A 17,017-nucleotide genomic window follows, 5' to 3' on the forward strand; every position below is an offset into this window, starting at 1 on the left:
CCCCCCCAATCTACGGGCTACTACCCAATCCTTCGGTGGTTCGCGACCTCGTAGTCCATCCAGAAAAATTTACTCCTAATTTCTCTTGTCTCAGGTTGGCAGGTATGGGATAGTACAGGGCTAAGCAAAGTACGGGGTTAAGCAAAACCAGTGTGAAAAGAGTAAAAGAGTTCTACTTTTAGATCACAGGCTTATAGCCACATTCATGTATTATCACAGCTTGTAAATGTTAGCATTCCTATGATAAAGGCCTTAAGCATTGATGATGGCAGCAGACCCCAAACCTTGTGCCAAACACTCATCACAGTCAGAGCAGAACAATAGTCTTTTTCTTGCTCCTTGAGCCCAAAGCTTGACTTCAAAGGATAACAATAGCAGGCTCTTGCACTTCATTGATCCGATAGCGTACCCATGCTTGTAGTACCTGTGATGAAAACACCACGCTACGTGGTATTCTGGATTTGCAGACCCTATGTGGGTAAATGAAGTTTGTGCAGCTCAATTTAAAAGGTTGAGAAAGGTTGCCAATAGATAAACCAGTTTACATGTACATGGTATAACACCATGGAGATACATGACAAGTGTTGGCCACATGCATTCCATGTGGGATCCACTGGATCTAAAGTAGGAGAGCTAGGAGGAATCGTTGACCATCGTTAGCGTTTCACAGGGCCTGATTCTCTAGACTACTTGGATAAAAAGAGATAAAGTTCTGGAATGGGATCCATTTATTTGGTTTGTGAAGTGGCATCCAAACACACAGCCTTCAGAGTAGAGTGCAGTGGTGTGTAATCATATTATGACCTGCGCTAATGGATTGTTTTACAGGATCAGAACATCGCGCAAAGATTGGAATCAAACTGTTAATGGTTGTGGATCACTTGTGAATGAATTTAGCCATTATGGAACAAAATGGGAGGCAGGTAATGTTCAATTCTAATAGGAATTCTCTTACCAAGGAGGTACCACAACGAACAGTTTGGGTTTGCATGTACATTTACACTACATAATTATTGCATTGATACCCATTGTGAAATTGATGCTTATTGTATTTTTCATATTAAAGTCAAGAATGAAAGATTTACTGGTTGAATTAGGGCCTTTGTTGAAAACTTTTAGTTATACAATGTAAGCTTCATTCTGTCACATTCTCAAGAAACTTAAATCAATTTGTCTTATATTAAAAAATGTACAAACTTGGTAAGACTATTAAATTAAAGTAAGAGTTTTACTTTTAATGATTTAGTTACGGTATAAACTGTACCAGTATCTACAACTTTTTTTTTGTCAATGTGACTTAATTTTGATACAAACATAGCTGTTATTATCATGTGTAGGACTAAATAGAAACGGTGGCAAATAATAATAATAATGATACTCCGCTTTTATAGCGCTTAATACATCAATGATGTCTCTAATACTCTTTTCACACTGGTTTTGCTTAACCTCGTACTTTGCTTAGCCCCGTACTATCCTTAACCCCGGACTATTTTTTTTGCTTTTCACACTCGCTGTTTTTAGTCCCGTACTAGCGCCTATTCTGGAATAAGAAAATTCCCGCTGTTCTCACTGCATTTCGTTAACCCCGGATATCGTGTATGTTATGATTGGACATACCTCGCATCTGGCCAGCTGCGATACGCTCCACTGCGTAGTACCGGACTATTTTTCGTTTCTGTTCTCATTCATTTGCTTAGCACCGCAATTGCGGGGTTAGCAGGAGTTAGCACCACAATTGCGGAGTTACTGTAGCCCTGCTATTTTGCAGGGTTAGTTAACCCCGTACTATAGGTGGGGTTAGCCAACTTTAGCCCACTTTGGTAAAAACCAGTCTGAACAGAAAGTGGAATAGGCTTAACCCCGTACTATAGGTGGGGCTAAGACCCCCCCTTAACCCCACCTATAGTACAGGTTAAGCAAAATATTGCCAGTGTGAAAACAGTACTAGTGTCTTTACAGATCATTACCTGGGTCAATCAGATTCAGGCTTACCCTCACACAATGTACATACATTCTCTACCCCCTGGGGAGCATTCCAGCCAGGCGTCATTTAAAGGTACTACTGTACATGTATGTCCCATTTGCAGGCCAAAAAAATGAAAAAGTTAAATTCCAACTGCATTTGAAAGATTATACTAATTTAGAACTCCCCTAAAAAAGGTGGGGCTTGAAAATGTCTTCAAGTGGGGAAATAACGACTATTAGTTGTCAAATCGACTTTAGGGCTATAGAGCCCAAAAGTAATAGTCTTGATTTTCAGACAATTGTACCAAATGGTCATACGTTTTATGCTGCGCAAAGATTCAATCAGTTTAATCTTGGCCATCACAAGAAGTGGGTTATTGATGTAGACAAATGCTAATGTACCCTTTACAACTCTTTTCATGTTATTAGCAAAGAAGAAAAAAAAAGCCAGTCAGTGACTCAATAGTGTCTGACAGTGAAGTCTATAAAGTAAACGGGTTTCCTTGCATAATTTGAATATGAGGACACTGCTAACGTTTAAATTTCACAGATAGGACATACATGACATATTCATAATTCCTGCAAAGTTCTACAGCATTTGAGGTTGGCTGCAAAAGGGACATAGTACCTTTAAGTGTACACTTTCTCATCTATAAACCACAATAACTTTCGCATCCTACATGTACCAGGTACCCATTTAACACCTGTGTGGAGAGTGGCAAATTTAGATTACCCGGTTACGTCTTGCCAAACGACATTAGTGCCGCGGCGGGACTTGAACTCCGTACCTTGTGATCTGCAGTCAGGTGACTTATCCATTAGACCACAACACCTCTGTTAATAGTATATATGTTAACTCTGTGTCAAAATAATACCCTTCTGGCTCCAAACCGACTAAACGTTGAGTTTTGTAGCTCATTGACCCTGTGACATACATTTGAAATAGACTCTACTTGAGTTTTTACTGTGATTGCTTATATTTGCTTATTTTTATAATAACCCATCAGATGGAAACAAATCGGTCATTTACCCATAATGAGCTTGTTTACTCTGTCATTAAGCTACTGTTCATTCTGCACTTTATTGTAGGTCCTGTGTGGTATTTCTTGAAAGAAATGGAGGCTTTTGTACTCAGTTCTGGGTGGTTTAATATTAGGCCCGTCTTCACTATCTCGAGATTGCCAAATATCCAGCTATTTGAACTATCCCGATCGCAAACTATCCAGATCGCAAACTATCCAGCTATTTGCGTCTTCATTAGAACGAAGTAGCAAATTAGCTGGATAGTTGGTCGGGATAATATCCCAAGATATCCCAAGATATCTCGGTCTAGTTTGCAAAATATCCCACTATTTCCGAACTAGCGGGATAGTTTGCGACCGTCTTCATTAGACCGAAGTCCGGAGTCAAATATCCCGATCCCATCATGCACAACGATTTCCGGTTCGCACATGCGATCTATACCGCTCAGCGCGCTAGTACAACCACTGACCTCGAGTAAGCACGGAAAACGGCAAACTAGACTGAGATATCTTGGGATATTATCCCGACCAACTATCCAGCTTGTACAGCTGTTTTCTCAGATGACAGATGTTTTGTGATACCAGGCCCATTTACACAAGCCCTGAAACCATTTTGAAAAGCCATTCTTTCATTCTTTTTTTTTTTACTGATATTTATTTTACACTACTGGAAAAACCCATGACATGAGAGTCTGTCAGTGTTTGATTATTCTGATGTTTGGGGGAGTTTTGTGTACATGTGCTACTTACATGTATTTCTTCCCTGCATACATGTACATGTATGTGTTAGCACAGAAGCAAGGAGAGACATGTCACCAAATACCAGAATGATTCACCGATGTTTTGAGAGCAAATATTTACACCGCCAAAACCGGTGAAGTTTTTTGCTTGCAGTACAAATGCAGCCACTGATAAAAGATCCATCGTTGACAAGAAGTTACATGTACATTGATTCAATTGATGTCTTTTTCCATTGTCAGGATGCTGGAGACTTTTCATAAAGAATTATATACAAACTGGTTATATTCAGGTGCATCCGGCGACACAGGGGCTCAGGCGAATTAGCCCCAAAAATGCCAAAAAGAGCCCAGAAAGTCATGTGCATAGAGTTCAATGCAAAACAAATTAAAGGGAGATATTTTCATGCAAGCAAGGTTGAAAAGTAGCCCCCCCCCCCCCCCCCCAATTTTTTAAATAATTGTTTTCCCTGTCAGAACCTGTCCACAGCCCTTGAGCAATTTTTGCCAGAGAATTATGAGCACTATCTCTTCTGTTTTTGGTGAACTTTGATAATAGACAGACAGACATGACTTGAACGTGACTTTGATCTGCTGATACTATAAACCATGGTCAGGGTTTGTTTGACAGCTAGTCTGGTGATTAATGCATTGCTATAAAGGCAGTAGCATCTTCAATCTGCCCATTAGAATGTAAACCCCTCCATGTACAGCATTCTTCTTGTGAGGCCCACTACTGCCTCAAATCTGGGGAGGTTGTACAATATTTATTCCGGTACATGTACAGCGTATCAATAGATGTCAATAAAATATCAAAATTACATTTATGCCAGATACTACTTTGCATGTACAGGTATGTACACAATGTATGCTACATGTGCATGTACTGGACATGTATATTAAGTGGACTTGATCCTTTTGATATTAAATGTTTTAATTGTTTTATATGCGGAGTCCTTAATCTCATGATGACGTGTAAAAAGTACTTTTCTGTTAACGGATGCCCTGTGAGGATTTGGTGTAGTATAACTGTGATTTTCTCACAGTGATATTTAAGTATTATTTTGTTTGTTTACCAGAGCTCTTTTGTCAGTTCACCAGAGGTAAATTGCTCTCCACTCCTGTGTATTATTTTTGCTAGGTAAAACCAAGTCACTGCATGTTGCCAAGTGTTTGTGAAAAGTTGTTTTTACTTTTATTTCTCCCTACAGTATTGACCATTCACATTCACTAGTTGTTTTCAAAATGTGCTGATACCACTTTTTAAAATGTTGCATATAATTAGATATTGGTATAATACACTATTAATATACCTCATTGTGAGATAACACAGTAACATTTAAAATCTATTTTCGCTTTTCCTGTAGCCCTGATCATGGAATATCTGAAATTATTTTGTATTCCCTACTAAATGTACCGGGGATCAATTTCTACTATTTTTAGAACAGTCATTTACCAAAGTTTTGTGTCTTTTATTCTTGCAGATCGTAATGCTTGGACCCGCACAGTGTGTATTCCTGTAGCTTTTCTGCTGAAGTCCTAGGCTAGGGAGAATAGTGGAGAAGGGCTAAACAGACGGGGGCTGGCCCAGCCCTGCGAAGAAGAAGGGATATACAATGGCCTCTGGATCGATCAGTGCACTTAACGAGCGCTTGAGAAGCTCCGCTGGCAAAGGAAACTGGGAGGAAATCGAGCAGCTACTTCGGCATGGGGCAACCTTTGAAGCTGATAAGGTACATTTATATTGTACTTTAAATAGGATCCATGTTTTTTTGAAAATAGGAAGGAGGAGGCACTTTTTTTCTCTTCAAACTGGCCGCTCAAAATGGCCGCTCAGTACATTTTCCCTGACAATCTGGTTATTTTTCAAGATGGCCACAGGCATTTAAAAAAAAAAAAAATCAGAAATAGATCGTTTTAGCAGTGTTTATCATGATTTTTTTCTTTAAAAAAAATAAAAAGATTAAAAAAATAAATAAAATATTTATTTTAAAAAATGGAAGCGTGCGGGGACGCTGAACATGTACATGTATATATTTTTTAATGGCCCTAGGTTTTAACATTTGACTATGAAACTAGAAACTTTCACAATTTGTTAATGATGGGCCTTTTTCTGTGATATGAATTTCACATATTTTATCAAAATTCACGTTGTGATAATGTGAATATTCTGTTCAGGCATGCCTACATATACATCAAACTGAGATTGTAGGACTATGCCTTCTATGTATTAAATGATTCATCTTTCTTTGTATTTGTTATACTGTAGGATTATCTTGAAACAAAGCTATTTGTGTATATGTAGTTTTGAAAAATATATACTATTTATGCTAATGATATCTTTAGGGTTTCAAAAAGATATGCATATATGTGTGTCAAATAGACTGGTATCCAAACTGAGTACTTGCAGAAGTAAGGAAACTGATGCTGGTCAAATTTGTGTGCAAATTAGTCCAGCTTGCTTCTCTGTCCTGTTCCTCTGTGCATCCCGCTGCTAGCGCCCCGTGATGTTAAGTACTTAGGCACTTTGTATCTCTGCATGAATCTTCTCTCAGTCTTGCCTGGAGTAGGCTCTCTTTCTAAACTATTTGGACGTATCTTGCTGTGTGTGCAAACATACCTCTAACCTTTGACCCCACACTGACATGCTGTGACCTCTACTCCAAGTTGGTTTTGGCATTAGGAAGAAATTGTAGATAGTCTGTACACATGTCAGCACAATGTAGATGTTAGACTAGGTGATGCGCTCTTTTATAGGCTATGGTCAATTTAGATGTATCATGACATACATGCACAATGTACATACATGTACAAACATTATGTTGGTCATAAAAGTTGAGCTTTTCACATTTCCAATTATCCATTCAAAGGAAGTATTTCGATAAGGTCTTTTTTTTTAGGGTGAATAAACGCATGCTCCAGAGTCTAACAATTATCCTTAAATGTGGATCAGTAGTGACCTAACAATCTAAAACTTTATTTATAAAAGTAAGAAAGCTTACAGTGTTTTTTGACTTTCTATGTTTCGACTTTCTGCTGTCCGCCTGTCATGTCACATTTGTTTATAAATTTACTAATTACTGCAGGTTATGTCCTAAACCTATCATTTGCAACTCCCACGCACACATTTTAAAGTTAAGCATCCCTTCTTCTTTAATAACTACATGTACGTTTGAAGGTATATTTTGTATACTTCCACATGTAGAAAAGGTACATACTAGTATTGTACTATCTTGTCCAATATTTGCTTTGTTGTACCGGTAATTGTCCATTGATAAAAACCAACATGCAAATAGTGGTCTTTGTTTTCTCAAACTCCTCAAATATACACATACAAACATGATAGAGTCAGAGCATAGTCAGCATACCTAAAGATCCATGATGCTCAGCTACATGTAATTAAAAGTAAAGATGATAGTTTGTTTCAAAACAACTTCTTCAAGATTACGAACATACATGTACACATGTAGATGGGGGTAGTGATCTTCATCACAATGATGTGTGTACAGCCAGGGGTTTAGCTATTAAAGGGACCAGAGGGGTCATGTGTCCCCTAGGCAAGTGACAAAATACAGAAGAAGAAAGGAAAGTCATATGGGGAAAGAAAATATATAAAATGAAGATGCAATGCCCCAGTTCCCCCATCTCCCCCATGGATGGAAGTTATTTATCAGCTGTTTGCACTACACTGTTAAATGGGAATTCTAGTCAGCAAGTAAACTTGTTAGTCGTCTTAGGTTCACAGGGCTAAGTGATTTGAGGGCATTTCACAGTATTATGTTACACCGGTTGTCATGGATATGAGATGGTTTGTTTGAAAAGATTAGCACTCGGGAATTCGTATCACATATTGATATACACCTACAGATCTACTTCATGTACTTTTGTAACATTGAGATTAAATGTTGATATCTTGTTATTGCAATAGTTTATAGGGAGACTCTGATTTCAGTATTTTTTTTATTCATCTCCTCTCTTCCTCTCCTTCCCTCCTCTCTTCATCTCCTTCCCTCCTCTCTTCCTCTCCTTCCCTCCTCTCTTCATCTCCTTCCCTCCTCTCTTCATCTCCTTCCCTCCTCTCTTCCTCTCCTTCCCTCCTCTCTTCCTCTCCTTCCCTCCTCTCTTCATCTCCTTCCCTCCTCTCTTCATCTCCTTCCCTCCTCTCTTCATCTCCTTTCCTCCTCTCTTCATCTCCTTCCCTCCTCTCTTCATCTCCTTCCCTCCTCTCTTCCTCTCCTTCCCTCCTCTCTTCATCTCCTTCCCTCCTCTCTTCCTCTCCTTCCCTCCTCTCTTCATCTCCTTCCCTCCTCTCTTCCTCTCCTTCCCTCCTCTCTTCATCTCCTTCCCTCCTCTCTTCCTCTCCTTCCCCCCCCCCCTCTTCCTCTCCTTCCCTCCTCTCTTCATCTCCTTCCCTCTTCTCTTCCTCTCCTTCCCTCCTCTCTTCATCTCCTTCCCTCCTCTCTTCCTCTCCTTCCCTCCTCTCTTCATCTCCTTCCCTCCTCTCTTCCTCTCCTTCCCTCCTCTCTTCATCTCCTTCCCTCCTCTCTTCCTCTCCTTCCCTCCTCTCTTCATCTCCTTCCCTCCTCTCTTCCTCTCCTTCCCTCCTCTCTTCCTCTCCTTCCCTCCTCTTTTCATCTCCTTCCCTCCTCTCTTCCTCTCCTTCCCTCCTCTCTTCCTCTCCTTCCCTCCTCTCTTCATCTCCTTCCCTCCTCTCTTCCTCTCCTTCCCTCCTCTCTTCCTCTCCTTCCCTCCTCTCTTCATCTCCTTCCCTCCTCTCTTCCTCTCCTTCCCTCCTCTCTTCATCTCCTTCCCTCCTCTCTTCATCTCCTTCCCTCCTCTCTTCATCTCCTTCCCTCCTCTCTTCATCTCCTTCCCTCATCTCTTCCTCTCCTTCCCTCCTCTCTTCCTCTCCTTCCCTCCTCTCTTCCTCTCCTTCCCTCCTCTCTTCATCTCCTTCCCTCCTCTCTTCCTCTCCTTCCCTCCTCTCTTCCTCTCCTTCCCTCCTCTCTTCATCTCCTTCCCTCCTCTCTTCATCTCCTTCCCTCCTCTCTTCCTCTCCTTCCCTCCTCTCTTCATCTCCTTCCCTCCTCTCTTCATCTCCTTCCCTCCTCTCTTCCTCTCCTTCCCTCCTCTCTTCATCTCCTTCCCTCCTCTCTTCATCTCCTTCCCTCCTCTCTTCCTCTCCTTCCCTCCTCTCTTCATCTCCTTCCCTTCTCTCTTCATCTCCTTCCCTCCTCTCTTCATCTCCTTCCCTCCTCTCTTCCTCTCCTTCCCTCTTCTCTTCCTCTCCTTGTCTCTTCCTTCCATCCCTTTCACAGTATGGGAGAACAGCTCTGCACTATGCTGCACATTATGGGCAAGTCAAGACCCTCAGAGTCTGCATTTCAAGGGGATGTGAGCTTGACAAAGTGGACACAGTAAGTGGAATTACTTATCAAATTACCATCTCTTTTCACTGAAATTTATTGTCAAGAATATATCATTCTGTTAGTCGTATCTCAAAGTGTTGACAAGTTGAGAAGATTTTTAAAGATGTACTGTAAACAAAAATTAGTTTTCAAAGCAGTGTAGAAAAGTAACCTTATCAAAATGATGCAGCTAGTCTATTTAAAGGTATTTTAGCACTTGACAACTAGGGCCTACATGGAACAATAATGAGTTCAGGAAAGAAAATTAACAAATTAATTTTATGAGAAAGATGCTTTTAACATCAATTGCCTATGTAAATCTTATTTTCTCTTAGTCATATTAGGCATTTGTTTCCACATTTTTGTCATGTTTAAGAGTCCATTGTTGCTTTCATCTTCTGCATTTGTTTCTAGATTCTATTGGCATTTGCTGTAAATGCAGTTTGACTCGAAAGGAATGAATAAGAGGGGTTTTTGCTCTCAAGTACATGTTTTTAGTCCAGTCAAGTATTTGAGAATCCATGTGTAAAATTGTAAATGCCTTGTGTGCATTTCTTGTATTTTCAACATTAGGGTAAATTAAGGAAAATTGTATGAATTATCAGATAAGGATTGGTGATTTTTCACCAGAACTTGAAATCATCTTTTAGCTGAATTTATTCTTTTATTACGTACCCCAGTATGGCTGTACTGCGTTGCACAAAGCTATAGCACCAGATGGACATGTGGAGGCTGTGAGAGCGCTCATCGGTGAGGGGTGCGATGTGGACGGCCAAGATGGAGTAAGTGTATTCAAATTGGCAATCTTATAAGCAGAGTCTTTAGTCTAAGATATTTTGTCCTATTTCTGATAAATCTATCTAGGGCCCGTTGCATGAAACTTACCATCGATAGTAACTTTCCTATCAATGGTAACTACCATGGTAACAGGGCCCAACATCCAATCAAAATCAAGGTTTCCATGGTAGTTACAATTGATGGCAAAGTTACCATCAATGGTAAGTTTTGTACAACGGAACCCTGGTGTATAACCCTTCTAGAGCTTGGACCAGACAGGCATCAAGGAAACATGTCACTTTTGATGTCAGTTGTCTTTCAGATTCCTTACTTCTTGATAAAATATGGGACAGCAAATGGCAGATTAAAGAGTACCTTGGACTTGACCAATTTCGTTGGACAAATTAAGTTTTTTATATGTACCTAGTTAACAATGACAATGAATTGATACAGTATTTCTTATAACGTTAGTTATTATAACACAACAAATTTGCTTTTAGACCAATGAATTGGAATTGAACTGGAATTGAAATGGCCCCTTTTGGTGCATGGAAGAAATACAGTTGAGAAGAAACTAACTTATTTTACAGCTAAGAAACACCAAAGAAACAAACTTATATTACATCAACTAAGTTTTAACTAAGGGAAATTTTTGTACCATTAAAAAAAAAAAATGATATAATGTAGATATGCAGTAATTAACTTGGTATATGGGTTCATTGCTCCTTAGGGCAAGTCAATCATAATTCCTAAAAGCCTTTGGAACATAAACCTGCTACAGTTTGTTGTAGACGGACATATTGCTGATGGTTCATCAAGATAGGGCAGGGAGTTGTACTTTTCGGGGGTAAATTGCTCTTCCTCCAATCAATATCAATACGTGGTTCTTTTATGCAGTCAAATATTTTGATTCCTTTAAACCAACATTGCTTCATCAAATACCACAAATGTTACATTATGATAGAGATAGACATCTTTCAAAGGCTTTGACACAGACCCCCCCCCCCCTTCCAACTGGAAGTGGTTTTCTTTTCTTAATACTGTAACAGCACTCCTGTATAAATTTCTCTATTGAAATATTTTCTGATTGAGGGGATTTTCGATGAAAGGAATATGAAACCCTTGAGGGGGGCTATGAAAGTCCACTCAAATGTGATTGATTCCCCTATATAAAACAACCAAAGCTTTTGATCTGCCTTTCATGCATTGTTGGTTTTCACCCACTGTTGTCCTGGTATAGGGTGTCAGAGGTGTTGAAACAGGGCCATTGTAGGGAGCAACCGCAAATGATAGTTTGTTGATATTTCAAAAGGGGGAGGTGAGAACTCTGGGTTGGGTCGAAGGTCAGTGCTTAGTCTGGCAAGGCAGACATCTTGTACTGTAAGTTAGTGTTATAGAGTGGTGAAGTGTGACGTCATCAAAAATCTAATTTGAGAATTTCTCAATTTTTTCTTAATTTTCCGAAACAGCATAAAAAATAATTTCCAAATGTCCTATGGGAACTCAGTATTATATGCTTTGGCTCCTTATGGTTAGGAACCAGAGCACTGAGTTCCTATAGGAAATATATTTATTCAGATGGTCATATCTCAGCCAATACTTATCATATTACATTGGTTTTCGAAATTTGGACATTATTTTTTATGCTCTTTCGGAAAATGAAGACAAAATTGAGAAATTCTAAAAATACATTTTTATGACGTCACAGCTTCGGTACTCTATACATGTACAATGTCTGATCATAGACTATGTATGTGTAGCCACTAGCATGGTTGGCTAGCTACACTGAGGTAACTTGGAATTGACAATAATAGTTGATAATGAATCGTAGTTTCCTATGAACGAAAAGCCTTGAATGTTTGAATATGATAAATAAATACCTTATTCTTCTGCAAGATATGTCCCCATTGGGCCAGGTCCATGCAAAGTTAATTTAGAATCCTTTACTTCCAATGTTTATTATCGAGAAAAAAATGGTGAGCTACTGTAATAAAAAACTTTTGGGAATACATGTAGCACTTGTATAAATGACCCCTGAATATCCACGGATATTTAACACATGTATAGGAGACGACCCACTATGTGCATTTTAGAATAATCACTGCCATAGCAATGTCCTTTGGCAAGACATTGATCTACATTTGCCACACTCCACCCAGGTGAAGAACATGTAAATGGGTACCTGGAAGGAATTTATTCCTTGAAACGCAGCGTGCATAACAGCTGCACTGCTAAAGCTAGGGTAACTATGCTGCATTATTTGTAGAGCGCTTAGAGACTTCTGATAAAGTAAGTGTTAGGCGCTATATAAGCACTAAAATTATTACAGCAATGTACATTTATGCATCAATGGTACATTCCATGGTACATAGATGAAATTAAGAACCGGTACTCTTTTCAAAGGAGAGGAAATGGTAGCTATTCTTGAAGCTGTTACTCGTTTCAGACCTCAAATACCTTTAAAGTGCATGGGTATTGCTCTTATTCTTATTTATGACATTTCTAGTGCTCTTTTAGGACCTAAAATTGCTATGAAGGTAATTTTAGACCCCAAAATGTGTGAAATTTAGCCAACACGATCATACATGTACCAATTCAGCTCCACTCTCAAAAAAATATATGGTTACCGTTGATTCATTAATTAATTAATAATAACAATACACGGGCCGACTGATTGTACGTATCATAACCAACATCCGCATTGGCTGGAATAAAACGTATAAGGCGATATCTTGTTTTTTCAACGACCGGTTCAAATTATCGAATATTTGTGGGGCACCACAAATATTAGAGATCGTTATATTTATGGATATTTCAGCCGTCTCTGAACCAATTTTGTTCAAACAAAGATGATTTTAATAGTTTAAACATATTTGTGGCTTACACCCAGTAAATAAGATCAATCGATCAATCGATCGATCTGTAATTGAAAAACAAGTCAGAAAAAATCTTGGAACCAGCGGGGTTTGAACCTGCCATCTACTGCTTGCCGGGCAGCGACTTAACAAAGATTGGTGCTTTAATAAATTATGAAAATGGTCTATTAGACATGTTCATTATGAATATGACAGACAAAGAAAGAGGACAAAAAATACAGTTCCTCATTCTACCCTCAACAATTGCTGTGGTAAACAAAGGAACATCCCTTCACTGCTATTACCGGTATGTAAAAATGTGTTGAACAGGTGTCATATGCATATTCACCTGTTCTACACATTTTTACATAATAGCAGTGAAGGGATGTTATTTTGTCTACCACAGCAATTGTTGAGGGTAGAGTGAGGAACTGTATATTTTGTCTTCTTTCTTTGTCCGTCATGTTCATAGTGCTGACACCATAAAACAGAAAGACATGTCTAACTATCTTGTTTGAATTGTTTCTCCACAGAATGGTAACACGTGTGTGCATGAAGGTGCTATGAAGGGCTTCAGTCAGTCTATGGATGTGCTTATCAAGATAGGAAAGGCCAACATTAACACCAGCAACAAGGTAATATACAACGCACCTCAACGTTTGAATAATAATAATAATAATAATAATCTGTTAAAGTCCACTCCAAATTTTATTAAGTTAAAACGAAAATGGAAATTCTTTTTGCCCAATTAATCGTGAGCCCGGCAGCTAATTTTTTTCCCCCAAATTGTAAACCTGTTTGGGAATAAAAATTTCGCAGCCCGGCAGCCACTGAGCAGCGCCAGATCGACGTTGCTCTATCCCTTATTGTTGAACGCCAAACAAGGTAGCAGCAACTCCCGCGGCCGGGGTTTGAACCCACGACCTCCCGGTTGTGAGGCGGACGCTCTACTGACTGAGCCAACACACCGGTATGCTGAGAGGCAGAAAGGCATTACCTCAACAGCGTTCTGGCTCTCAAAATATGATGTATACATGTATTTAACATGTTCGTGAAGAGGTAGCCTTACAGGGGAAGTCCACCCTGATATTAATTTGGATTTGATAGAAGCAGAAAAATGAGAGCAACAGGTCTGTTATTGATGACAGAAGCGATAGTTTCCATACAGGGGTTGCATAGAAATATGTATGCAATAATTATATCAAACTGCATGTATGATCAAAAACTTTCTTGAGGGAAACTAAACATTTCTTTAATTTTTTTTAGTACAGAGCAAATGGGAGGTGAGCTTGCAAAACACGTCATGGAGTTGCCAATTTGTATTTGATTGATCGCAACTTCAAACATCCATAACTTTCTTGTTTTTTATCAGAATTTGCTCAAAATTTCACTGACCTGTTCCTCATTTTTCTGATTTTGTTATTACCAACATCAAGATGGACTTCACCTTTTAAGTGTGAGGTGATAATATGAAATACGATATTGATATCACCCAGTCTGAATTGGCATCCATTTGCCTGCATGAAGAGTGCTGTAAACCTCAAATGCTTTTGTAATCACCCATTCCCGCACTTGACGAAGCAAGAATTTAACCAAAAATAGGAAATTTGTTACCGGAGTGATAGAGCTGTGCTCGCCTTCCACCTGTTCTTGATGATGATTAGCTAACATGCGATTTTCATTACAAAAACACTGACCTCTGACAAAAGTTGTGGTGTTGGTTCTGCCGCAAATGCAAATACATGCAGTGTAAGCAAATATTCATTTCTATTCTATTACTTTTATGTTTATTGGATTTGGTAGAGTTGGATTTTAAAAATATTTTTTTGAAAACAATACTATAACATGGAGGCAGCTATTGTGCTGATATTTTCTTCTTCTGGTTCCCTTTAGTAAAAAAAGTAAAGAGGTTGTGATTGGCTGCCGGAAAGGAGACGTAAAGCCAGCCGTTTATTGACAACAAGCTGTAGCAATGCTAGCTAGAGGAACACGAGAGTCCTCACAAACTCTTTCTCTCAGCCCAGTATCTGACTATTGCAATAAGTTAATAGCCTTACAATGAATCAAAGTGATTTATAAGATGATGACATGGATCCTAATCAAATGATTGGTTGAAACCGTACACGTGACTAGGCATTTATTTGCCTAATGCGTAATTTGGATAATGACCGGTCATTATCCAATTCTAATGACCGGTCATTAGTAAAATCATGTTATATAACAAATAAAACATAATCTTATAAAACAAATAATACACCACATTTTGTTTGGGCATTAGTAAAATTACTCACACTGGGTACCTTCAAAACGGCCCAAACATCCTCAGCTACCGCCTCGGTCGTGTGTTACTGCTCCAAAGGTACCTTGTGTGGGTAATTCTTACTAATGTCCTCACTGCTGTGTATTATTTGTATAATACTCCCTAATAGTACTTGGTAATGCATGGGACACCATATATATACATGCTTGTCTGTCCTAACATGTTGCACTGATTGGTTAGTGATACGGGTACATCATTATTGGAGTGTGTTTCATTATCTTTTGTTTTATTTGTAGAATGGTGAGAGGGCTATCCATCTTGCATGCCAGCATGGTCACAATCAGAGCACTAGAATACTGCTAAAAGCTGGCTCTCATCCAGATGTCAAAAACAGTGTAAGTTCAGTGAACACAGTGTTGAGTTCTGGGCCCTGTCTCATAAAGAGTTGATATTCATCACAACTTATTTGTGATTGATATCGATCGCAACTATGCACATAAGATATGGGAGACTGCAAACCTGCGATTGATTGGAGGAATTGTGATTAATCAATCACAAGTCCTCCAATCAAGAGTTACGATTCTGATCCATCGTAAATCTTTATAAGACGGAGCCCAGGTTTAGGGTATATGAGATAACTTGTGAGCTTTTGCGCTCTTTGTATGTTAGTACGGAAGTATAGTGTAGAAGATATGCCTCCTGAAACAGATTGTACTTCAAATGTTCTCATGTTCGAAATATGACGAAAACTAGCTGAAAAGCTTGGACCAAATTTGTATGCAACTTGTGGATGTAGTCCCACATACACATTTCTGTGTGCAGTAAAATTGATTTTCAGCAAGATGGAAGTTAATTTCTTATCATTTTAATGATACCCAAACTTCACAGTGTGCAACAATAAGCCAGTTCGTAAATAGCTTTGGAACGCATGACCCCAAAATATCCACAGATCTCTTACATGATTGATACTGTACGTCCCACTTGTGCAATTCAGAATAATCACTGCCAAAGAAATGGAGGTGCTTTATGAATAACTTTTGTTTGCCTCTTGAGAAGAATACTGCTACCTGTGTATTAGATAAATGTACTGTCGGTGCATAAATGAATACTGATTATATAACTTTCATGAGCAAGATACCAGTAATCGTCTCAATGGTTTTACAATTTGGGAAGGAATGACCTTTATCTGCCCATGCGCAAATCCTAATAACGAACTCGCTTATTCTTATGTCCTGCATAGTCAGCCTTACCTTTTGCTTCCAGATGGTTCCTTTGATTGTAAAATTGCTCGGCTAAAAGTCAACTATTGGATTTTAAATTAGGTGACAGTTAGCTGTAGTGTTTAGTCCAGGACTGAATTTAGGAATTTGAGTAGTGAAGGATATTGACCATGGAGCAATTAAAGCATGTGTCCGGGAACATTGAAAAGGCATTGTCTTGTGTCTGCCACTCTTTATCCAGGAGTAGCATAAGATAAACTTTAATTTTATACCCATGGAAGTATACTCTTCATGGAGCGGAGATGGTGTACAAATACATTTCGGGCATAGAATTTAATGACATAATTGTAAGTTTAATGATACATCCATGTATCCTACACGTATGTACATTTTTATGAAACGTGCCAGTAGCATTGCACTTATGGACACAAAGGTCCTCACTAATAGATTAAAACAGAAATAACAAGGTGTATTTGGACTTGACTAAATATTCCCTTGATAAAAATGCACAACAGTTTAATACATTTTTTTTTTTTTCATATTTTTCCCTCCACAGGGATTTTATTGATTTTCATTTGAAACAAATACAAAAATATATATTCAAGGTAATTTACATAATAACATACATAAAATAAAATTGGCTTTTCAAGATACAAGTATTGTTGAGCTGTTGAGTTAACAGAAAACTAACAAATCAAAATTCATTTCTAACACTCATGGAAAGAAAAACAAATACAGAAAAAATATCATTTTAAGTAAACAAATTCCTGAAT

At 38.6% G+C, this 17,017-nt stretch overlaps 1 protein-coding gene across 3 annotated transcripts in view; it reads left to right on the top strand.

Moving 5' to 3' along the window:
- Nucleotides 1-734: 734 nt before the first annotated feature.
- The window catches only part of LOC115918954 (ankyrin repeat domain-containing protein 36B-like), a 35,027-nt gene continuing 18,744 nt past the window's right edge, over nt 735-17,017 (top strand). For 2 of the 3 annotated variants that reach the window (XM_030995528.1, XM_030995534.1), the window contains exons 1-6: nt 737-923; nt 5,209-5,457; nt 9,043-9,141; nt 9,813-9,914; nt 13,298-13,399; nt 15,321-15,419. In XM_030995528.1, the coding sequence (XP_030851388.1) occupies nt 5,341-5,457; nt 9,043-9,141; nt 9,813-9,914; nt 13,298-13,399; nt 15,321-15,419 (519 nt within the window). In that variant the 5' untranslated portion in view covers nt 737-923; nt 5,209-5,340. Of the gene's footprint in view, nt 924-5,208; nt 5,458-9,042; nt 9,142-9,812; nt 9,915-13,297; nt 13,400-15,320; nt 15,420-17,017 lie in introns of all 3 variants that reach the window. The other variant, XM_030995539.1, reaches the window with a different exon arrangement.

This window comes from Strongylocentrotus purpuratus, unplaced genomic scaffold, assembly GCF_000002235.5.
Source record: "Strongylocentrotus purpuratus isolate Spur 01 unplaced genomic scaffold, Spur_5.0 spur5_contig_853, whole genome shotgun sequence".
Taxonomy (NCBI): Eukaryota; Metazoa; Echinodermata; class Echinoidea; order Camarodonta; family Strongylocentrotidae; genus Strongylocentrotus; species Strongylocentrotus purpuratus.